General features: G+C 31.7%; 1 protein-coding gene across 18 annotated transcripts in view; it reads right to left on the bottom strand.

Moving 5' to 3' along the window:
• The window catches only part of LOC118191434 (uncharacterized), a 587,182-nt gene that overhangs the window by 304,773 nt on the left and 255,487 nt on the right, over window positions 1–26,922 (bottom strand). Inside the window, exon 1 of one of the 18 annotated variants that reach the window (XM_085821936.1) lies at window positions 6,658–6,921. The exons of the other annotated variants lie outside the window; for them this stretch is intronic. Coding sequence (XP_085678062.1) covers window positions 6,658–6,759 — 102 coding nt within the window. The 5' untranslated portion in view covers window positions 6,760–6,921. Of the gene's footprint in view, window positions 1–6,657; window positions 6,922–26,922 lie in introns of those variants that run through there. 18 annotated transcript variants of the gene reach the window in all.

Below are 26,922 nucleotides of genomic sequence, written 5' to 3'. Positions count from 1 at the left end.
TATTGAAACTAATATGATAAGATCTCAAGAACTCATAAACTAAATTATATTTTATGCAACAAATTTTCAAACATACGCAAGTATGTACGTAACATGCGTAAGTTCAAACATACGTAAACATTATACATAACATACGTAAGTACAGACGTACATAACATACGTAAGTACAGAAATGTTTCGTATTCTTTATCAGACATCACAAATTTCAGTAATCTGAAGCTCGGTTTTCTGCTAATCTTATAAACTCGTTGAAAGTTAAAAGCTCTCGTTAAATACAAGGATTCAAAGGATTTTTTTAAATATTGTTTAATTTAAAGTTACTCATTAGATAATATTTAATTCTTATAAAGTAATGCAATATATACACAGCCAAAATAAATATAAATAACATACGTAGCAAATTAACAGAAAACTTTGTATATTTAAGATATTCTTTTGTAAGAGTAACAAACTCGTAAAATATTCTATTACGAAAGTAATAAACTAATCAACTTGCTAATAATAAGCTACAGGAATTCAAAAAAAGGGGAGGGGAGAAAAAGAATGAAAAATAAAGACGGTGAAAGAATAATAAATTTTAGATGCAAAGGCAATTAGAATACAGAAGCGAATGTTCGAAATTACAGCGTACAGGTAAATACTACGAAACATATTGTTAAATAAAATAACACTGACAGCAAATATCAACGTGCACAGGATCATAAGAGTGTCTTTAGGCATAATTTCCATAAAATACTATTGAAACGTCTACTAATCTTTCAGGTTTTACTATGGATAAATTTGTGTTATAATTACGATTTACACATTTTCATGTACCTAGAATTTATTAAATTTGAAACACTTATTTGGAGTTCTTGTGTTTTTTCTATATACTAAGAAAATCTTTTATATTAAATATTAAAATTAGAACGGGAGATTTATATATGTTCAATGATGAATAGCTAACATGTAGACAACACCGATTAGAATGTAAACAAAACCAATCAGAATTATGCTTATAGCAGCAGCCATGATGAGTCGTGACGTCATACCCTGACGTTTCGTGGCTTCTACGGGGGAGTATTACACCCTTTAATTCTAACCTCCTTGGTCTCAAATTCAAATTGTATGCGGGACGAATGCACGAACTGAAAACAGCTGACTGGTAAGAATTTCATTTTTTTAAAATTAATATATGAAAAAAATTAAACTTTAAAGTTCGCTTACTAAATTTGATCAAAACATCAATAAACAATAATAACAATGATATCGCAAAAGAAAAAAATTCAAATTTATATTTATTTTTTATCTGAAATCTGAAGTTTGGAACCTGTAACTGTTGGTTGCACAATTATACTGATAGCTAAATATAGTTTCAGATTGATATTTATTTCAAATAATTCTAACGTGTTTAATTAACCGTCAAAGATTTTACCTTGATTTACACTACTAAAAATAAACCAATTATAAAAACTTTCCAAGTTTTCAGAGAAAATTTTTTAGTGGCGCAAAACTTGAGAATAAATAAAGACAACGTAGTATCTTTCTGCAATTTATTAAATTTTTCTTCTACGCATAAATAAAAATATGTATGTTTTTGTGTAAATAAATATAAAATTTTTCATTTCTTGCGACAACTTGACACTTGACAGCGTTTGGATTCAGATAAAGTTTGTAGTCTTGGAGAGAAATAGCTAGAAATTATCTTCATCATGAATTGTGAATGCTTATCGATCAGTCGGGTTCTTTTCTTATTAATTTTCAACTGTGAAAAAAAAAGCTCTTCACATATTCCAAACAAAACGATTATTCTTAGTGCATATGTTCGTAACTTAGTATATTTATTTTTTGACAAGTACGAACAAAAGTTAATAAAGTCTGTATTTTTCAGATCTTCGTATGAGATTTATATCACAGTGTAAATTAATTAGCTACATTTATAAATTTTCTGCTGCGTTATTCATGTTTTATGTTTTTAATGACAATGAAAATAATGTAAATTAGGATTTCAAATAACTAAAATCTTCCCGTACTTACAAAATATATATAATTGAAATGTATTTGCAGGTTGCATAAAATTGCGAAGAAGAAAACATGTCGTAACGTTTCGTTCTGAATATTTGCTAATAATACAAGCAAGATCGAAAAAATGCCGCCTAAGCGGGATACTGGTTAGCGACGCTGACTAATGTACCGAAGAGCCGGGTTCGAATACTAGAGAAGGCATGGATGTTTGTAAATGTATAGTGGCTGTTCGGCATGGAGGCACTCTAAATATGCGTTGAGACGAAAGTCCTCTCAAGAGGTTGGTGGTAATGGAAGAGGGATGGGAGACTCTCGGACCCGTTCCCCGGGGTGATTCCCTTCAAAATGGAGGGCGCAACTGTGCAATGTCGTACTGCCATCTTTTGCTGCTCAAGACTCTTGCCAACGACAGGCGCAATCTTGCACTCTTTGCCACGATGAATTTCTTTACCTTGCTCTGATGTTACTGTCAGACAACTGACATAAGTCACAACAACATCGAAAAAATTCTTTCTGCAGCAAACACATTTCGAAAATAATTTTTTAAACTATTAAAATATTTTTAATTAAATGAATTATAATAAAATTTTAAAAATTAAAAAATTAAAATGGCATTAAAAATATTTTTATTTGTATTTTAGCACTTTATCTCTTTAATATGGATTTTTTTAAGAACCAAATCCCAAGCCAGTATTATTGAAATTACACAATATATGTGATAAAGTCTCTAACCAAATAGCACAATAACTAAACGACTTTCACATTTGGTTTTAAAATATTATCTTTTCTGTTTCAAACCCAATTTAAAAGGTATTAAATTTATTATCTACGATACTGATGTGATTAGCAGTGACTTATAATTAGTGATATTTCGTTTTATTCATTACAAGATTAGCTTTAATATTACAAAATAAATTAACAAAATTATTTAAGAAAAGTTAATAATCATCAAATAGTTTTAAAAGATAAGGCGATTAACAGCCATAAAAATAAATCGATAAACCATTTAAGGATGGGGTGGGGGAACTGATGTTAGGGATTAAATGAAGCAGTTCAGCTTTAGTTAATCCTCAACGTCAGTTCTGTTGATTTATTTCATTGATTCTAGAATTTTATTTGTCTCGCTATTCTGTACTCCATTTAAGGGCGGCCAGTATTCCTGCCAAAATCAACAATTACGTATTCTTAATGTTCAATCATTTCTTTTCTTAAATGAAGACTATAAACATTTGTTTCTTTCTATCGCACAAATTTCAGTTCAAAGTTTGTTTTCAAATATATCAAGAGTGGGTTTAGTTAAATAAAAGTTAATTGCTTTTTTAAATGCCAGAAAATGAATTTCGTTCGTGGAATGAAGAAGCTACATTAGAAATCGGAGCGTTTTCACTAAAGAACAGCACAGCGGTTTATTTTTAGCACAGAATTCCCTCCTTATTATGCGGGTGGTTGTGCCAAAATTAACCCTGTGTTATAATGCCGCTCAAGTGACACTGCAGGATTTTCTAACGGAAAAAAATCGTATATAGAACTTCGAATTTTTGCAGTTACATAGTCATATAAAATAAAATCATTACATTTTGTAGTGACATTACGTATATTTTTTAAAGCAGCAGAGATGAAAAAAGAGCAATGCGCGATTCGAACCACGGACCTCTCGAATATGCGTCCAGCGTGCTGACCACTACACCACAAAGGCATGCTAAGAAAGCGGGAGAAGTACCTTATATACTCCCCCTTTTCAAAGGCGACTGGGGATTAGGGGACCCAATCGCGAAATCCTTGTGGTGAAGAATCATCATCCACCACCCTTTTTTGTTCGGGCGCCACCGTAGAAACATTACGTTATTTCGAAGCAGGAGACATGAAAAATGAGCAATGCCCTCGCCGGGACTCGAACCACGAACCTCTCGAATACGCGGCGAGCGTGCAACCACTACACCACGAAGGCATGCTAAGGAGGAGGGAGAAATACCTTATACTTTAAATAATAGTACAGTAAATTAAAAGCAATACAAAGTTATATTTGTGATACTATGTAAAAAATTTTAAAATTTTGCTGACGGTATTTTTGAAACGTGCACATAAACACAGGCATACACCATTCTCATAAAAACAGCTAGTCTGGATTCAAACAAGGACACATAATTTCTGTTCGGATGTTTAAAAAGAAAATTTTCATGATTCATTTTTTAAATAACTTCGAAGTAAACAAATAATAATAACCCATAATCTCAAGTAGGTCAAGGTCAACAGACTTTCATTAGTAAAAAGTTTAAATAGGTTCTTCAACAAAATAATTATTACTTTCAAAAGAAAATTTATACTTCACTTTCACTGATAAATAAATAACATGGAACCCGTTATTTTAAAAGACTTTCCATGCATTGGTAAATTTAACCTATAACCTCTAAAAGCTGCAGCTGCAGATAAAATATATTCAACTAATTTAATCAAACAATTGTTCTAGAAGAGGTTGTGATTTATACCTAAAATAAAATTTTAAAAAAACGATGACAAAAGCGTTTTCAGCAAGATAAAATTAACTGCCTCCTTGTTTTTAGAATAAAAAAGAATCTAGATTATTCACATGTAGTAAAGGAAAAACATTATATAACGTTTCAAAAGGCTATTATTTAATTTTATCTATTTCACAATTTAATTTCGTTCTTTTCCTTTTTTTTACGAAATTTTACAGTTTTCGTGCATTTAATATGTTCTCACAGTATTTCAAACTTTTTACTAATACAATATTGGAATTAGGATTAATTAATGACTTAACTATTGTATCTAAAATTCCAAATGAAAGGCTTAGTCCCATATTTCTCGGTTTAAATTGAAAAGCTGTAAGGTAATTAGAAAGGCGCTGGTTAAAAACGATAAATAGAACGCCGACATTCTCACAGCCCAGTAAAAGTAAGAAAATTATATGCAAATGTTATTAATTCTTTGTTAAAACTATATTCCATCTTTAAATATGATACGAATATAAAAGTATTATTATTATCTGTTTTTCTTGATATAATACTCCTTTATGTGGCATAATAGTATAATTATGAGATACTTTTCTTTTAGTATATATCACTTAACATTCTTTAACTCTTCTGCGTATATATAGTTTTTCTATACGTACAAAACGAAACAGACTTACTGCTTTACAGTTCACAATAAGCACATATAAGCATATCTTGTACATTAGCTTGTATATAAATATATAAGTAATTATATGAATGGTTTTATTGGATATTTATTTTATAATACGCAGTATCTTAATGTATGCGTATATTCAAATACAAAAAAGCATTTTTGATTTGTTATTGGACTAGATATGATTTAGATATTTAGAATGAAGCAATAATTTTGGATTTTTCTTTACAATAATATAAAGAAAAATCCGAACTAGGTCAAGGTCAACTTATATTAATACAGTATTGGTATCACATCTTCAGTTGCGAAATATAACAGACATCTCCTAAAAATGCTCTGCCTTCGAATTAATTTGAGCAGTAGCTTTCTAGCTGCAACATTTTACGGTCATGGCAAATATGCTTTGTTTGATACAATTTTTCGCGTATGTGTACGTCAACCAATCAAAAGTAAGGATGGATCACGAGACCCAGCTACGTAAAATGCCGGGAAGCAAAGATTTTTCAAAGTACTGCATTTAACAGATGTTGAGGGAAACTGTTGCACGTTCTGGTAATGTTTCAATACCCTACTTAAGGATGAAATACGCCACAACCTACACTGAACTAATAAAACACTACATTGAATCTCAGAGCTTAAAAAAACAGATTATTTACGAACATTTAATGAAACTTAACAGTTATGAAATGCGTGAGCTGAAAATCAAATGTGCTAATATTAAACTAATTTTGGATATAACGTTAAAAGAGTTACATTATCTACAACTATATTTATTAATTTGTTACTAAATTTAAATTACATTCTAAGTACATAACATAATGGAATAGCATAAAAATATTTATCTCTATATCTCAACGCGATTTAAATAGCACACAGATATACAGTATTAAACAGCTTGCTACTATAATTATAAATTTATGGCATTTTATGATACGAAATAAAAGTTTGAAACCACTTATTAAATTATATTTATGTTTTGACAAACTAAAGTACTTTGTTTGAGCATATTTTTAACGAACAGGAAACATCTTGGCATTAACTTTATCGAAACGAAATATATAGTAATAGAAAAACAATTCAAGCTAGAATTTCATAAAACAATCGCATTATGATTTTCTCATATACATGTTGCAGAAGAGATCAAGTATTCATCTTAAATCCTAGCCGTCGTCAGCGAATACGATTATGAGTCGGAAAATTATCTGAAAATTACAACAAAAATTAAATATTCTGCTAGCCAAATTATTCATCTTACATCATATCTAATACTTCTAAACGTATCTGCAAACATATTCATTTTATCATATTTCCCAGTTTCACATATTACGTTTCATCATCCACAAATTTCTATTATAACGAATTTTAATGGATTTTTACAAATAAAAACAGGAGACCGCAATCCAAGGCAATGCACACCAACCTGCTCGTCTTACGCCACATTTATTTCTCACGACGGTATCCATTAAAACCGCTAATTTTCTCTTAGAAGAACTTCGCAGTTTCACATACCAGAAATTCATCCAAAGAGCTGACACTGCAAGTGGCTGGAAGAGGGTATCCTTTGGATGGCTTCAAATTCTTTTTCTCCAAAAGGCTCTTCTTGGGCGACATGGCAATGACACCTACTACAGCAAGCGTGCTCAACACGATTCATAAAATGTATTAAATATCCGAGTATCTTAATGAAAGATCTTCTACACGGGATAACAATTATTGCAACGTTCTTCCAACAGTGGAAACACTCACGGAAGCGACACCTTTTGGCATTATTCTAAGCTATCGAAGAGCTTGACGTAGTAGGTACGCTGAAGGGGAAATTTCCTCATTGAAAGCCAGCAATTGCAAACATTTGGCGAATGAGAGAACTTCTGATTTAGAGCCGAAAAAAGAAGACCTTAATGAAACAAACAAACAAAAAAAAAAAAAAAAAAAAAAAAAAAAAACCTTCTTATGCTATTTTTAAATGTATCTTAATAAGTGAGGTTCGTTATCTGTCAGTGATTTTGTTTTGCAATCGGTAGATTCAAAGAAGTGAACCCTTGAAGCTTTTTCATACAAATAACTTTTCTTTGTATAATACAAAGTCTATTTTCAGAGACATATAAGTAAAATTATTAGATAAGTAAATATATATTACAGACAGCGTAATATTCTTCCCTAGTTTACTTATTAAATAAACTTACATTTCCCCCATAAATTTGCATCCAAAAGGAAAAGAACATTTACTTTTCTTAATCACAGCCTCATCTTGCTCTCCTACCATTCTCCTTAATTTTTTAATTTTTTTCTTGATCCGTTTATGCAGACAATGGTGTTGTTCTATTGTATTCCATGCAAACTATCTTTACAAATAATCTTTTCGTATCTTTACGTATCATATGGTCTTCCTCGTCAGCGGGTTAAAAAAAAAAACTAAAAGGAATAATACATCATACTTAAATGTAAGACAGCTAATTATTTTTCGATTTCACAGCTATTTTTGATATTTCACGGTACATTAATCCGTTTCGAATATGTCAAGTCAAAGAAACTTTATTTAAAATAATGTGTAAATTTTAATGTTCAAATCAGCCTATTTAAATCCTTTTGATCTTATAGAAGTCCTGAAAAACATTTTTTTAAAAATAATTTAATTTAAATTATTTTTTTAAGGAAAAGTAGAATAAGAATAATTACATCACTATAGACAGAAATAATTTTATATGTATTAATCGAATAATAATTGTCAATCATTCTTTGAGAATGCTTCATTAATACAAAGTTCTCGTTAGCAAATTAACAGAAGAGACATTGACGTTTATTCCTTTCAAATTTCCCCTTCCCACTTAAGGTAATATTACTTCATCTAGACAGATCTAAAAATCTTATTACAGACGTCAGGACATCAATAATCATAGAATTTGCAAGAAATGTTCCCTGTTACTTAACAAACTTAGAAACTGATTAATTGAGTATTAAAAAAGACATAACTGTTACCCATATAAAAAGGCATTCTGCTCGGTATGATAATATCAGTGTAACTGGGTTCGCAACCCGGAGAAGACATGGATATGTGTATAGTGTACTTGCGGCATGGAAGTACTTAAAAAATCTGTCAAGCCGAAATTCTTCTCGACAGGTTGATAATAAGGAAAGAACATAACAAAACAGTCAAGTTCTAATCACATTTTGTTCCGACTACGCGGGACTGGACGTCGAAAGGGACAATTCTTAGAACCGGCACATTTCCAGGAAACCCACGTAGCTAGGTTACCATTTTCACTTACTACAAAGACTTGAACGCCAAACAGTAATTGATTATCGCTCAGAATGGGATCACGTGATCCTTCAGAAGTAGAACTTTCGTCTGATTGGTTTGCTCTATCCGGGACAGAGCTCCAGCCGAGACATTTTCGGTGAGGTTTGAAAAAATCCCGCGTAGCCGCTACATCGTTTCCCTGGCTAGGCGGGATTTCGCTTCCAGCAGGTTTCTTTTTCCTAGGAATCCTCCCCGTTTAAACCAATGCTACCAGAATCTCGTTTCCCAAAAAAGTCTCCTTTTCTCGCTGTCGCTAGAAATGATAACAGCATTAGATTAGATTTCCTCAGAGTGTTCACGATCAAAAATGGGATCTGCTGCGCAGAAATGTCGTATAATCAGCTTTATAATGTGCCCAAGACTAGATACTCTAATTTTCTTAGCCACGATTCATTCACACACTTGATCTGAAAAATTAGATTTCAAATCAAGAGAATAAGCCATAAAAACAGTACATATAAAACAACCAAGTGGCCAGAAAACACCAAGCATTGTCTTTCATGAAATATTAGACTCCTGGCCGAATATAAAAGTTTTTGTAGAATAAATGCAATCTACGTCTCGAATTTGTCAACTAACATTTCAGTCTTCCGATTTTAGGGCATAATTTTACCAACAGCACATTTCAGTTTACAGAAATATCTACAACAAAATAGTAATTTATTTTAAAAGTAGATAAAACTAAAGCTTTTAGCAGTTAAATTTTTAACTTTACAAGGTATTTCTCCTGCTTTCTTAGCGATACTTCGTGGTGTAGTGGTTTGCACGCTCAGCAGGTAATTGAAAGGTCCGCGGTTCGATTCCCAGCGAAGGTGTTGCTAATTTTTCATTTTGCCTGCTTCCAAAAATACCTAATGACTCTACAAAATAACCCTATGCTTCCTTATAATAGCTAACAATTTTTATTAATTCTCTGATTAATTTAGCTTCTCAGTGTCTTCATTAATATTTTTATTTATTCCAGTTGTTGGAGAATTTATTTCCATAGTTGGCAGTACAATTCTAGAAGCGTAAATTTGGGAATTACTTATGGATTGGTTGATGCCAGCCAAGTTCTCAGCAGAATTCAGTATAAAGTATATCAGGGTTTCCTTAACTTTTTTCAGTCGCGATCCCTTTCTATCACTGAGATTTTTTCGCGACCCCCAGGACCCCATAATATTTACCAAAATTTTGTGTGACCCCACAAGTATTGCGCAAATACGACACACGCATGAGTGAAACTGTACATTTTTTTCACTTGTACTGTAATATACTATTGAAGTTTTAGGTCATTAACTTTAATTTCTAATTTTAAAACATGAAACAATGTGAAAATTTTAAATAAGTAATAGACGATATGACAGCGTCACGTGCAAAAGCAAGGAAAATGAACGTTTATATTACAAAAAGAATACGTCGAAACGTTTTTGTTTTTTCCCTTGTCTGTATTGTCTTATCTTTATATATTTTCAGATTAATAAAAATGTTTGTTAATTTTAAAATTATTATAATAAGTTAAAGAAATATCAAAACTGCTAAAATTTTTGTCGACCCCTGCTGCAGGTCCCGCGATCGCGACCCACAGTTTAAGAAACCCTGAAGTATATTGATTGTTTGCATGTTCGTTTCGTTTCGCATTAACATGAATGATTTAATTAATTTCATCAGAAGAAACACTTATGATATTAGACTCTTAATAATATCATATTTCTTTGGGTGTACAGGTATTAAATATACGCAAAAGTGGTCCATTGCAATAGTGAGTGCTTAAGGAGTTTCACTATATTTCTACTAAGCCATGAGATGACATGAAGCACGTTTCACGTAGCACAATTCGAATCTAAAGTTTTTTTGAAGCATTGTTAAATAACTGACCTCGACGTAATAAGCTACTCCGCTGATGGGCTTAGATTTTCCAGGTTTCTCTATAATAATGGTGTTGGTGTGGTGTATTTAATTATGGCAAAGCATACTAGGGCTATCTGCCTAAGAGGAGGGATGCCTTCGTGGAGGACTTTCTAAGGGAAACTGGCTCGTATGCACGTTACACATGGGGAAAACCACGAAAACACCCATGCAGCCAGCCCGTTCGCGGGATTTGAACCTCGGACCGAACTACCAGTGTTCAGCGACTTTACCGCTCGGCCGCTGGTGGGCTCCTATAATAATAAATACTCACTAATTTTAAAGATTTGGCCATTATCTGGTATCAAAAAGAATTTCATCTGAAAGATGGTTTGGTTTTTGACAATGTTGGCAACTGGTTTTAAAATTTCCACATTTGTTATAGCTATACGAGTATGCCATTCGCAGATTTTAGCAATGTCTGCGATAAGCAATTCTATGAATTTTCATCACCATTTTCAGTGAAAGGAGAAATGCAGTAACAGAAGAAGAAAATTAGTAGTAGCTGAGTTTGCTGATACAAATCCACGTCGGAATTGTCATTTGATATTTCACAATATGATTTACTTAGTACGTCCAAGCATTCACAGGCAAAACAGTTAGCTTAGCGTTTTTTTCGAAGCATAAATTTGCAGACAAGTTTCTAATTAGGTTGTTCATAATGCATATGAGAGGTTCGAATCCCGCGAACGGGTTGGCTGCATGGGTGTTTTCGTGGTTTTCTCCATGTGTAACGTGTATACGAGCCAGTTTTCCTTAGAAAGTCCTCCACGAAGGCATGTCTTCCCTTGGGCAGATAGCCCTAACGTGCTTTGCCATAATTAAATACACCACCATAATGCATATGAAGCAACCAAATGGATATTGGCCTGATTTCTTTTCTGAGTGGGATTAACTGTAGGTTATTGAACAGTCGAGCTCGTCAGGAGTGGATTATACATATTTTTGAATTTTTGAATTTCATCCTGAAAATGGAAACATAATTCCCGATCAGCTGTTTGCCTTCCTAAAGTTGTGAATGAATATCAATAGATTAAATTACCTTCTTACTTTCCGGAAAGTAACTGTTTTTTTATAACTTACTGAATAGAATACTCGTCCATTCTGAAATCAAGAAGGCCAGCATAAAGTCAAAATTAAAATGAAAAAGGTTAATTATTTGAAATAAACATTACACTGCCACCAAATATTTGGCACTAATTTGTAAATATGCAATGGAAACGAGGTTCACAGAAATACGCAATGAAAACAGAGTTAGTATTACTTTTAATTTCGTAATGAAAGAAGACCCATTACTAATTACATTTTCTTTTTCTTTTACTGTGTTTTTTTCCTCTTTTTAAGCTTCCACTCATAGCCTCGATACTGCCTTCTTAATTACAAATTACTGAAAATTGACATTTCAATTTAATTATAAGATGTTCAAAAATAAATTATGTTGCTAGGATGGAAAATGTCTTTTTAAAGATAGAGGGGATAAGAGCTGCACGCTACACAAAACACAGTTACTGCATTAAAATTAATTGAAGTTAAGTAGTTAAAACGTTTCCTCCAATTAACTACTTCAGCACATGTTGGATGGTTAACTGAAATAACTGTTATGGCAAAACCCACGATTATTCAAATTAGGTCAAGAATTAGGTACAAGGAGATTCTAAAGTACTTAGGGATCTCCTTGTACTTAATTTTTATCTGTTCAGTTTTTCGCTGTTCTAGGAAAAATAAATAAAACTTGTTTAATTTATTTTCTTGTTTTTGATTCTTTTATTTATGTCTCTCATTGAAAGAAATCCACTGTTGAGGACTTTTCTTCCTAAAACTTAGTTTAAATACTATGTAAGTTCATATAATCAATTTTCTGAATTCATATTTTTTCATAAGAAACCGTAATAATTCCTAGAAAATTTACAAGAAATTTCAAGAAGAAACACATCCGTAACTGAAAAATAATATCCGTAGCCTTTATGCGATTTAAATCAGACGGCTAAGTTAGCTGGAGTAGTTGTTTAGTTTCGAATAAATTTAAAGAAAAAAACCCGACTTTTTCATACGTGAAAAATTACTACATTTAAAAGTAAATAATAAGCTTTAACGAAAAATGTTATCTGAATAACAAAACAATCATTCCGATGGCAAGGTTATGTCGATTAAGGTGTGTCTATTTGGTTGTTGAATTCTAACAAATCATTGTGGTTAGGGAAAGTGTTGTAATACAAAAACACGAATATTCCCGTTTAATTAAGGAAAATAAAAGGATCGAAAACGAAAACTTTATCCAGTGTTAAGAAAGTGTAAATTATAATGTATTTAGAACATACTGATGCTGGAAGGAAGAGAAAAGATTGATTGCTGAAGACCAAAAAGGATCCTGTAAGAAGAAATGGTAATTTTATGTATCTACAGAAAGAATTATAATTTTTGAGAAAACAATTTGTTTTATGTAAACGGGGTTCTTGAGTTTTAGATCAGAATGTGGAAACTTTTTCAACAGGTCGTTTCTAGGACCTGCTTCCAAGTTTACCAAATTCTGGCAGCGGCAAATGTAGGGTTTATAATTATTTTAACTAACATTTATTTTAAGTTTAAGCTATCGTTCCTGTCAAGCCTTTATTTTCCCCTAGAATTGCCAATGCCAGAGTATGTAAATTTTAGTAGAACGCGCAGAGTATTCAAATTTTTAGCAGAAGTAATTGAGTTTAAATAGAAGGGAAACGAGATTTGTAAGTGTGCTTCTTGATTCACGAGCGTGAAGGTTGCTTGGTAGAAAGTTTAAGAACCGCGCGTTTCGGCCTGTGTGCCTATTTGGACAGTTCGTTGAATCTTTCAAATTCTTAATCAGAAAGTTTGCTGAATCTCATCTGTATCTTAGAACGCGGTTAAGATAGTTACAATTATAGAGCCTCATAGATAGTGACTTCGTTAGTTATGCATCCTGTCATTTATTTTTAGTTGTACTTTTCTATTTTTGTTTAACCGCCGGGTCGGCGTAGTTTGTGAGCGTCAAGTGAACGCAACTGTAATTTCTAAAGTGAAATAAAAAGGGATTAAACCCTTTTTACGAGTTTGTGTAATTTCCAGTTCATAGCAGTCACTACTACTGTTGCGGACAAGTTGGAGCCACGCAGCATCACAAGGTATACAATATTCAATCTTTTATTAGTCACATTAACTGTTATCAGCAATGATATCCTAAAGAAATATTCTTGCTATATATGTAGTCAAACATATGTCATTCGCCATTTACGTCAGTTGACGTTTGTTCACTGAACGAAACTCGAACCATTTTTTTTTTGTTTTATATTTAAAAAATTAATCAAAGAATATTATTGAATAAAATAAGATAAAATACAACAGTATCACTGACAACAGTATCACTGACAACAGTATCACTGACAACAGTATCACTGACAATTTTGGAAGAAAAGTAATAGCATACAAAATAAGCATGAAAGATAAAGGTTGATTAAAAAAAACTTTAGCATTAATTTACTTGCTAAAGCATTTATAAATAAAGCTAATATTATACGTGCATTGGATAGAAAAAAATGTCTTGCGGCCGAAGCTTCAGTCACAACATAAACCCTGGATGGCGAATACTATGACCATTGTGATCGTAGATGAAAACAGCTGCTAAATCCAATATCATGGCCATTTCTTTCCTTCCGCTTTTGGCAAAAGACTACCGATTTTGACGTCCCTGAAAACTGAATTTCTTACCTTCATTAAAAAGGTTTGCTTAAAATATTTTTTTTTCTAATTTCGCTCTTTTATTGTGGCTGGTAGGCAAATATCCCATTTAGAAACAATGCTATTTGTTCATAAAACATTTATTGAAAACATAAAGTTATCTATCCAAAAAGAAACAGCAAAAGACAGGACACACTACCCGTCTTTTTAAACATTTTAAAGATCTCGGAGTCCAAGACTGAAAAGGTAAGAGAAGAGGTTTCGCTTTGCGTAGAATAAAATTGACGCAAGAGTTTGGCGCATTTGGCTTAAAAGTGACATGATTTTAACACGTGGAAGCTTCAAATGTCTGTATGAAAAACATTTGTCTTTTTCATAGATTTAATTAATTAAAATTATATTTTAAACGCCTTCTACCCCAGTAATCTCATTCCAAGTATTCATTCGGCATATACAATTAGTGGGCGTTATACTGGGAAACATGACTACAAGTTATAACTATACCTTATTCCTGAAATTTGGATAAATAAATAAAAACGCCCATCGTTTAAACAATTGTTTTTTAAGAAGCTCAGCAATGTAAGGCTATAATTTGGAATGAAGAAGCAATTAGAAAGCATGATAAATCTATTATTAAATCTACATGTCATCTTAGTCCTATCCTAAGATGACATTTTTTTTCATCCTTTTGAAAACTATATTTATCTTAATAACATATTATCTATAAATATAGTTATATAAATTAATCTATATTTTGGAAACTATATTTATCTACGCCTCTTGTAGTACGTTTGTAATGCAGGGGGGAGATTGTATATCCTCATAAAAAATACATCACTTATATGAAAAGGAAATAAAATTTAAAACTATTTTTAAAATTTATTAAAAGATAAAATGATTCAGATATGCGCTATTTATTACGGTTTCAAGAAGGAATTGGATAAATGCAATATTTATCATAGTTATAATCTATACCACTCGCGAATATTGCGACAAGTACTTTAGTAAAGTAATATTAATGAGTTAAAATAGTGAAGGAATACGAATGTCTCTATGCATAACACCATCGTCCGGATGCTACTGTCCAACCGTAAGTTTTTTTTTTTTTATTATTATTATTTTTATTTTATTGAAAATTTTAAATCCTTGTGCACCACATAGTATTACACAAGGCTTACAGAGGTAAGTAAAAAAAAAACAAACAAATACAACAACACAAAATAAAATAAACTTACAAATTCACAGATGATACGTAAGAAATAAACTTACAGAAGAAAGAGAAAGCCATTTTATGTTGGACAAATAGTACGTGAAGAGGGGGAGGAAATGTAATATTCCCAGAGTTTAACCTAGAAATGAGTTCCTTTCGTCCTGCCTTGAGCTTTGAACAATAGAACAACAAATGTTCGACATTTTGCACTCCCCCAAAACTGCATGAACACAAGTCTGTACTAGATAATCTAAATCTCTTCAGATATGGATTGAATTTGCCATGTCCAGTTAGAAATTGAGTAACTTCAAAATTGCAGAAAAAGTGTTTATTATTCAGTCTGTGAGGAATGGAAGGAAAATAAAGTTTAGTCAAAGAGGCAGTAGTAGAATTCCTGTATAGTTCATTCCACTCGAGTATTGTATCATCCCTACTTTTGTTCTTGTAAAATGACTTAGGAAGTATCATTGGAGTAATTACTTGAAGATGTGTAGCTTGTTTTGCCAACCAATCAGCCCTTTCATTTCCTAGATTGCCAGTGTGGCCACGTACATGAGAAAAGATAACATCAACACTTTTATTATTAAGGTCTTTAAGAAGAGCATGGGAAGTGACAATTAATTTATTATATGAGAAGATATTCCTAAGAGAATATAAGGATGAAAGAGAATCAGTGCGAATAAGAAATTTAGCACTTAGCGAACAGTTGTTAGATATCCACTTAATTGACTCACTAATGCACAGTAATTCGGCTTGGAAAACACTGCATTCATTGGGAATTCTAAAGAGTTTGTATTCCAGTTCAGAACCATGATGGAAAACGAGATAAGCTAATCCAACTCGATTATTAATTTTACTGCCATCTGTATAACACACAACAGGGAAATTATCATCAACAGAATTGTCATAAATGATAGTTTGAATTGGCAAACGATTGGCAGGATGAAAAAGATCTTCAAACAACACCTTGGTATCGAACATAAATTTGCTGATGGTATCTTTAAACTTTTTGTCATTCAAAACATGAAGGTCATTCGGAGGAAATCCTGAAATTGCGAAACAGGCTTCATAGCTAATTGTTCTGAAGCCACGCACAACTCTTAGTAAAATTCTTCTTTGAATTCTGCGAAGTATACGAGAATTAATCTTCTTTGATTGGATGATATACTAAGAAATTACATATGTAACAAGACTGTTACGTGGTATCTTTTTTTAATTAGGGGAATGTTGCTATCGATGGGCCACTTTTATAAAACTTTATTTATTTATACTCTTATAAATTTTATTTACCTATATTTATCTTATACATATATGAACAGAATTCTATTTAAAAGATATATAAATATAATTTAGCATCTATTGTTCATTTATATTTATTATTTATATGTTTTTATCTATTGCTTAGTTCTGCTTTAGTTACACTTTATAATAAACAGAAAATTTTAATGTTTTCTTTGTAAAATACGTTCAATATACGTATTAAACTGTTATACGCAATGCCGTCTTCCGTCCCCTCCTCCCCATTTCGCTTTCACAAATGCACGATCACATCGTATTCCAGCCAATACGATATACAAATTGCTGATGAGAAGCGTCCTGTTTTATTTGAAAGACAAACTGAAAATTTTATGCGCAAAGGAATAGCAACAATTATTAATACAGCAATTAGCGAAATTGCATGGATGATTTAAAACTGTAGCGCAATGTCAGTGCTACGAAAAATGGAAATATTATTGGTATGAACAATAGCAATACATCAACATGCAAAAAATATTCAAGATCTGAAACTAGATATTTATATCGTTTCAAAAATTAAAAAAACCCTATTTGAATAGAAAAAAGTTTTCAAGTAAAGTAACGAGTATTTTAAATTTTAAAATTAAGTGCAATTAAATAATTTTTGACGCTACTGTTTTGTCTTTACGTAAATAAGCTCTACGGTATGCAAATTAAAATTTTTCTGCTCTGTGTTAAACATCCCCAAGTAAGCGTTTTGTCTTATCTTTGTCTGATTTTGATGATCAATTGTTTTGCATCTTGAAAAAGGTACATCGTTTTAATTTAACATATAATATCCTGTTCTGGTAATACTCTAAAACATGATCATCACTTGGAAACTGACAGCCGAAACAAATTTAAAAAATCGAGGAGTGTTGCTATTGATCGTAACATACAACCATTAATTTATTTTCAGTGGGCATTTAATTCATTTCTGATTACTAACAGGTGTGAAAATCTACTAAAGAATTAACTGAAGGACAAACTAGCCCTAATCAGGCACAAATCATTTAATTACTTCCCATAAGAAATGGAATATGAAAGTCACTACTTGATTTACACCACTGACAGTAAATGGCAAAAATTTTAATCTTTTGCTTATTATTTTGAAGAATGTTAACACTTAATTTTGGGTTAACGGGTGATGCTCATAGTGAAAATATTATACTTACATCTTAATTTAAAAAATTAAATCGCAGATTGTTAAAAAAAAGGCGAGCCTTTGTGTATTGATATCTGTTTCAAATTTTCAGAAATAAAAGTACTGTTTATTGTAGCTCGAGTCACATTTAACATGACGAACACCTGCAATTTATCTGCTCGAGTTATAGATTCAGCTATTTAGAGTTAAGCTAGAAGATTTTTTTTTTTTTTTTTACCTGGACCGCTATTTTTGCAAGATTTTCTTCTTACCGCTTCATGACGAAATGGCCATGACATATTTGACTTGAAAGGAGACATTTGATGGATGGCCTGAAATGTATTGATCTGTTAAAAAATATTTCCAGCAGGAAAACAATGAGACGAGTACATTCTCTTTATGAAACGTCAGTATTGTTCATTCGTAATCAATCAAAAATACATGGTAGAGGAAGTGTTTTATGTTGATTTCTCAAACAATTACTTGACAAGTATTAGCAGAGCACGCTTGAGAGTTACTGTATTACTAATCATTGCTATTTTGATAAATTACTTATGTTAAAACCTCTCACGGTGACCAGTTCCCTTACTCAATCCCACAACTTCTCGAAAAACACCATAAATTTTAAAATTAGAATAGTACAATTTATTTTCGTGCATTATGAGATTTAGAAAAAAATATTTCTTTGGAGAAAGTTTAGTAATCCTTCTTTTCTTACTATCATTTTTAGATTTATGGCTGTTTTTCGCATATTTTACTAATACAATGACTCTCGTTGCGATCATTTCCCTACGATGGCAACCTATGAAAGTGACTAAATTTCTGCGAACGCAAATAAGCATCGATGCTGAATTTCACGTCTCTAATAGGATACCTCCACAGAAGTTCAGAATCACCTGAAAGACCCAAATCCCGTCTACGATCACGATATACTACATACATCTTATGATTTGTTTAACATTTCTTCTTGCAGCATTTCTTTGAAAATAAAATTATGACTTCGTATTCATGCTTTCAGAATTCCATTCGTAAACAATTGTATCGAAACGTCTCGTGATGAAAATGTTCCTAAGATGCCCATCTCTAAAAGTGAGCAGTATTTCTAATAATATCATATCCCTATGGTGAGCACCTCCGCAGAAGACCAAAATAATCTAGAATCGCAGGTGGTCGTTTTAGAAACATTTTTACCGTGTTTAAATTTGTAGACAGTGCTTAAAGGTTTCATCGATTAATGTGATAGCTTGAATAACAAACATAAATTCCAACATAACACTTATTCGTGTAAAAGTTATTATGTTTACATAGAAGTTTCAAATTATCATTATACTATAAAGATTTTCAGACCAGATCAACTTCACCGTATGCCATTGCTGCTGAAACATAAAAACGTTTTCTTTCACTCGTAACACAACAAGTATACTGCCATTTACACAAACAAAACAATGTGTGTGATATTAACTTTAATTGCCATTTTTACATACCTAGTAAAAAGAAAAGTAGAAATGTTTCTAAAACATAAAAATTTGCCTTTCCGCTTGCTTTCCGGATTTTGTTATATCGGAAAGCCAAGTTTTTAAACTAGAAGTGCAAAAATAGAATGGAATTACATTTTTATAAATTTTTTGTGCATATATGAAAGAGACAAATGGGATCAGAAAGTAATTTTCTGATGAATATTTTTAATTTAAAAATCATTCTATGTGAAAAGAATTCCAAACTTGAATTTCTTCTCCCTATTTCTTTTTTTATCGCTTAAAACATTATTCTACCAAGACATGCGATTGGCTTTATTCAGTTCCCTTTAACTTCCTTTATTTATTTCCCTTCCCCCACCTTTTTTTTAAATTTCCTCTTTTTTCCCTTTTGTTTTCAAATTCAGACTTTCCTTTGTTCGTTAAATCCATGATTACTGTTTTTTGAGAAATGTGAATTCATGCAGGTAAGAAATAAAATAAAAGGAACGGAAAAATATCTCCAGCAACCTTCTTTGTTCGATACATGTATCTTGAGGTATGTAAACGTTTAAAAGAATGCTGACATCCATACTTGCAGCTGAATCAAACTTAAGTATTTTGGAGGAATAATACTTGTTTCTAATTAATTCTGAATCTGTTACTTGATTAATATTTGTATTTAATTTGGAATTATTGTTTAAATTTAATTTAGAAGTTATATCACTTTTAAATAATGAACACAGTTGCAGAAAAATGTGAATTCATTGTATACATTTTACTCTATTAAAAAAATTCGCTGAAAACGTCAAGCCATGTGAAATTCACAAAACTTGCAATAACTAAATTTGGCTCTTAGAAAGCGTTAATGTATTCTCTACAGTAATAGGTAAAAGTACGGGGTACACCAGCGATATATCACGGGTCAAAAGGTCATACCTTTTCATACTAATTCTTAAAAAACAATTGCAAGCTTTATAAGAGTTTACAAAGAAAGGTTGAGGACATGAGCAACTGAAGCTTTCCAAAAGATCTAGAGTTTACCTGCTACGGTACATCGTTCAATCCCAAAGTACACCCCGCATCCAGTATTTATTAAAAATAATGATTTAGACACACAGAAATTACAATATAGTTTAAAATGTAAAAAGTGAAAACACCCAGGATAGCGTAGTTCACACTTCAATGCAAATAAATGTTCTAAAAACATCTCTCGACCATTCGACACAGTGTTGTAATTTGAACATTCGAACAAAGAACCTTGAGTTTCTTTAATCAGATTTCTGACATGCTATAACCATTTATTTGCTAGAATTCTCAGCTTATGATCCTTTTGTTCTCTCTTACCAAAATAGTTGCTATGAGGTCAACGTTTCAGACAGCCTATTTTAACATAACATAGGAACATTCCAACAGGTTTTAGTTTCCACAGACTTTCTGCTTTTCGGAAATTATTTTTTTTATTAGTATGCAAGCTTGGTTACAAAAATTTAGTTACTGCATTGAAATGTAAGAGTCTAACATTTTTATTTATCAGAAATTATCTGACAAAACGGGCAAAATAATGATTCAACGACACAGTACCTGATAAAATAAGCTTTCACTCTATTCTTAAAACCGAAGCAGTTCCTTTCAAATTTTAAAATCACGTGCAAGATTGTTCCAAATTTTCTTATTGTTGCATCTGTATATGACATTATACATTCGTTGCGAAGACTATTTGGTTAAAATATAGGAAAGAACACGCCGAAAAAAAATATAATAGAACAAAAAAGTACTAACAACGAGTAAATAAGAAGAATCGGCGTCACGTGAGGAAATTTGAGGAACTGGAAATTTCGAAGGTGAAATAGAATCTTGTCTGTAGAAGCACAAAAAAATTAGGAGACCAAAAATTCGAGATGGCGTAACATGAGATCAAATATTAGAGATTTGTCTGTTGCCATCGCGTAAGCACATATTTCTCGTCATAATTTTTATTCCTACAAATGAAAAAGAAAGTTCTATTTAACCTTTCAAATTATAGTCTCGAAAATTTACTTACATTACTCCGATTATTGTTGTTCCTTATTTAGTATGAATTTACGTATTTTTTATTATTCAATTACAAGAGCATTCAATTTAATTTTTAAATAATACTATATTTAATTATTATGAATCTCGCGCATGTTTTATACACGTATTCTGTGCTAACTAAATTTTTCATGCTTCACAAAATTCGATCGCTATTTTCAGAACAATTAATCATCCGTTTTTCAGAACAATAAATCGAAAATATATAAATGAAAATAAACAAACAGAAGTAAGCAGCGACGTTGATTTTTAAAACAGAAAACTTAATGAGTAATTTTCAAATTAACAATTGATTTATAATTAATTTACTTCCTGTCCAGACAGCTGGCTTAGACGACCTCGATTTTGACACTTGTGGCACGCTAACAAGACATTTTCAAATTAAAAGGTCGATTTAAAAATTACGATGTTTACGATTTCTTCGACAGCCTTATCATAATAGAGCTCGAAATTGAAACTAATGCGTTATTCAACTTTGACCTCTCTTTGCAAGGATATATCGCAATGAATTCTGAGATTTTACAGTTTTAGTTCCGCATATAGTTTTTTTTTTTCGTTTTCATTTAGTAGCTTACTGCAGTTCAGAGGTTGAAATTAAGACGCCCGACTTGGCTAAGCTTCAACTTTTAGAACATGCGTTTATCTCTTCCGTTTTATTGTTAAAGGCAAGTCCGAAGTGTCTTGATATAAATTTGAAATAAAGTAATAGTTAACAAAGATGAAAGTTCAGGACGATGCCAGTTAATTTAAAACATACCACGGAATTATTAAAAAAAATTTTTTTTTGTAATTCGATTCCAGTTTTATTTTTAAGTTTGAACTATTTTTCATATTTTAAAAATTTTTAACAGTGCAAATTCCCAAAAATTTAGCTAATTAAAATTTTTAATATTAATATATTAAAATATTAGATCTTATATAAAATTAAGATTTTAACTTTACTATTTTATTGTTTAGGCAGGCAACATTTCATTGGATTTCTGGATCTATTACTAAGAGAAATATTCCGAAGTCTCAGATTCCAAACATCTCAACTTTGTTAGATATTTGTTAAAACGTTTTCGAGCGAATGAATGCCTACATTTGTCCTGCACAATCTTTTCGCTTGGCTTATAAACATTTACATCCGAAGGAACAATTCAATAAATAAAGACTACGAACCGTTTCTTCAACATTACATTCACACGAATTAATCAAGAATTTTAAAATACTGCGAATTAATGAAAAAGTATGCTTATCATAAATGCATTCTTTTATGCTTCGTACAACTACTAGAAACAGAAAAAGTATCCTTTTCACATAGAATTTTTAGATTTTTTTTAATTTCTAATTTCTGTTCCCCCACAAAGTGCTTCTTCAACCAAAGGGAGAAAGTAGTTGAAATTATGCATCTTACTCACATATTAACTTTTTATATTCTTTTATGCATACTTTTATTTTACTAAATTATTTGTTTTGGCTAATATTACTCTTGGTCAGGTATAATATTTAATGCAAAAAGTTTTAAATAAATTATTACACATTCTGAACTTAACACAATTCTTTTAATATAAAAAAATGAAATTTAGCTGCTAAATAGAAAAATATTGGTTGTTCGTCACGAATTTAGTTCTCGATATCCAGATATACTGACTGCACGGGACTTTTGTGCCTCCCTCCATTCATATTAACTTGAATAAATTAAGATGATAGTAGTCGGAAGATTTCACTAGTAGTTGGGACTGATTGTTGCCGCCCTAAACGTTAGAGTAGTTAGCGATGCTAGCATAGATGTTTGTAGAGATATAGTGTATGTGCGGCATGGAGGCACTTAAAATACTGGTGAGATGAAAGCCCTCACGAGCGGTTTGATGGTAAAGGAAGAGAAGTGGAAGACCTTTGGATCCACCGAGTTTTCTTGATCAAAGTTGGAGCTAAGCTGCACAGTTAGTGTGGTGGAATTACACTTGTACGACCAATTTCCTGTCCAGTTCTATCTGTACCTGCATGTGATTGTTCTGTTATTTGTATTAGAAAATAACAAGAGTAATAATTTTAGAACTACCGTAAACTCCCACAAAGACGACTGACCTTTCTACATAATGCTGGTCCTGTAAGTGTGGTTGTCATAGAGAAGACGAGTATCGGAGATAGCAATAAGTAAATCAATTATTTTACTGTTTATTATTAGTTACGTAACTTTATTAATGTAGTACAGTTTCTCATGAAAACAATTTTGATATTACGCTCAGAAATGAAAATGCAACTCATTGATTCGTTCAGTTCTTAATATATTTTAGTTCAGAAGCGAAAGTAGATGTTTTGATGGTAGCCTTAATATATTTGACGGACTTCATCGTTTTAAGGAGTTTTCCTCTTACAGAATAACATTAAAATTATTAACACCATTGTTTATTTATGTCTACGGATATATTGGTCACTTTCAGAGACAATCGTTATAGAGATAAAAGAACCCCACAACTATATTCTCTGTGTTTCAGGTATTATGTGCCTCTGTTTTGATTTACCTATTATGTTAAAAGATTTGTTTTTTGAGTTGTCAAAAGCTGTTTGTCATCGTCAGAAATTTTTTGTAATTTATTTAGGCAGTACATATGCACAGAAATTGCGTTTGCCCTATTAGTAAGCACCCATAACTTGACAATATCTACTTGTTAGTTTATTTAGGCAGAACGTATGTATAGAAGAAATTGTACCGGCCCCACGCCTTATTAGCAAGCAATCATAAGCTGCCTCATCTCGTCGTTTTCTCAATTAACTGATGACAGTTTCTTTCCCTTTTGACAATTATGGATCAGGAAAATCGGAAAGAAATTTTGTGCGCTTACCCTTTCGACGTAAGTTCTTGGCAAAGTTCTTCAATGTACCGGCTGGCTACAAGTAAGCTGGCGCAAGTCGGTTATAAATAGTATGACATTGGGTGCGACACCGCGCCTTGACATTGTACAATCTTCCTCATTCATAAAACAGCGTCTACGCTAAACCAAGAATTATCTCACTGAATAACTTTAGACCGCTCACAGATACACGCACAATTAGCACAATATTGTAAATAAAGTGACAGTTCACACGCATTAATTTCAAAATTCTAAACATTTTGTTCCACGCAATGTGCAAGTACGAACATGTCTAAACAAGAAGAAAAATAGCTTTCATGAATGAAACATTTTTGCAACATAATTTAGTATTCATAATATTTCTTTACTATACATATATATAAAATGTAATGATGATATAAATATATATCTAATGTAATAATGCAATAGATGATGATATATATATATAATGTAATAATGCAATAGATGATGATATATATATAATGTAATGATGCATAGATGATGATATCAATATATACATAATGTAATGATATAGAATTCCATAGATTATTTCAATTGACATTTTAAGGGAGAATTCACTTGGCACTCTAATCGTACCTATTTCAAAACGTTTACTGTTTTAAAGAAAGATGAAGAAGGGAAGCAACAGTCTATCTAGGCCGAGATGCAGAAAGCAAATGCGTAGTAATCCAAGGTTTCGGTTCTCGAAATTTTGAATTCTAAATTAATTACGTCATCATTGCTACATAAAAGATATAGGGCATTGATTAGTCTAGAAATGTCGCAATCCAGAAAACGTTATTCCTGTTTTTAGAATAGAGAAGGGAAACATCAAAATTAAAATGAGGAAGTAATGGGCTATTGCTAAGTTATAGTTTTGTTTTACCTTTATTTTACACAAACACTAATATATATAAAGAGAGAGAGAAACAGATATAGATATATAGTATATATAAACTGCTCAGATGAAGAAATTTAGAACTCGCGATTTAATACCGGTATCGATCAATAAGTATAGCATAATTTATACAAAAAATTATTTCACTAGCATTTACACGAGAGAAATGTATAATAAATTCATTGTCACGGTTGACTGCTAAAGGATGCATCCTTTAGCAAATAAAACATAAGACGTAATCATGAAAAAATTTACGACTCTCAATCGCTTCGCGAACCGTAGTTTTGTTCCTCAATTGTTTTGGAGTTTTTCAGCCTCGATCATTATATTGTTCTTTCAATCTCCATTCCAGCCGGAAATCTTTAAGAAAAGATTCCGCTGATTGTTATCATCTTTAAATGACACTTTAGAAAGCAATACAAAACAAAATTGAGCAATTTTAAAATGATAAATTCTTAAATCACTACAATTTTATATTATTTTGTTTAGTCCTTTTTTGTTGATCTTTTTTGTAAAATGCTAATTTGATCAACCCCGTGATGATGAATCATGAAAGGAGATGAATGAATTTTTCTCTGCCCACACCTTTAAGCGGAGTTAAAATCTTAAAAAAAAAGGCGAAGTTTGTAATTTAATGCTTGATAGAGTACAGAAAGTATTTTTGAGTCCATTTTATATTATTTCGCTTTTACGAAAAGAGGTATATATGAGTATCTGTTTCGTTAACCAAGAGAAATCCAAAAACAATTTTTCGCTTTTGTGAAAATAACTTTCAACGTTTAATTTTGCAAGCGCATATAAGCTTAGTAGGATATACTGAGAGTGTCTAAACAGAATTTTATAATTAAATATGTACAAAATTTGGTACAATTCTGTTAGCGGGGCCGGATTCAGAAATGTATGCATGTGTGTATGGATGTAAGTGTTCATGTATGCATGTATATAAGTACGTACGTGTTTGAATCATTACGCATTCATTAGTTTCTCAGACACGCTAACATTTCTGAAAAAGCTATTCGCCTATTTATCATAAATAAATACACGAGAAATATAGAATTTTATACTTTTGTTGCATATAGAGAGAATCCCCCCCCCTCTGGAGATCAAACTCTATGCAATATTGAAAATTCAGTGAAACTCTAAAATGACCCATGGTTCCAGAATAATATTCAAAAATACATTCTCTAAGACAATAACCCAGAGACCACACATTTTTAGCGTTCTGTGTAGATAACAGCTAGAAGCAGATTTATGGAGATTTGCAAGTCGCTGTTGCCAAGAGGATTTAGATCATTAATTTGCTCTTAAAATTATTAAATTTACAAATTATTAAACTTAGGTCTTATATTGAGACAGCCTTCAAAAGGTCAAGTAAAAAGTTAACAGCTCACTTCGTAAAATCGCCAATGATTATTGCTTAAAACGGTGATGGTCAATATTGACGTTTATTTTACATTCTGAAAAATTATGGTTACTTTCAGAGGTTGTAACTATGAGAGGTTTCCCTACACAGGTTGAGTCAGAAATACGGTTACATATTTGGTTGCATTGTATGACGATAGATACAGGAAGTGAGAAATGTCTTCAAACTGAAGAGCAGTATACAACTATATGATCCAGACGGTAAGCATTTCCAGGCTTATGGCTTAAACTGCTTGCCGTTTCAAACACTTCCATCCTTAATTAGAACTACTGCGAGTTCTTTCATGATACTTTATTTTCTGAATGTTTGCTGCTTTAAGCAGTCTTTTTTTTTTACTGTCGCACAATCAATAGAGATACTGCTATATTAAAACCATGTCTGTCCAATCTCATAACCCCACTCTGGATAACGATCAGTTTCAGCATGGGCGAGCACAAACGTTAAGCATCCATATTGCAACTGTAACGTGCTGCTGCATGCTCATCTTGGCTAATGATGTATTATTTTCGGGCATGTGATACTTATTTCAAATAAGAGAGGGTGAAATTAAATTTAAAATTTATATCATTTACTACCCCCTCTATAACA

The sequence above is a fragment of the Stegodyphus dumicola genome, chromosome 8 (genome assembly GCF_044657685.1).
Source record: "Stegodyphus dumicola isolate Sdum_Otavi_A_Nest chromosome 8, ASM4465768v1".
NCBI classification, from domain to species: Eukaryota; Metazoa; Arthropoda; class Arachnida; order Araneae; family Eresidae; genus Stegodyphus; species Stegodyphus dumicola.
This window is presented reverse-complemented; position numbering and strand designations above follow the sequence as displayed.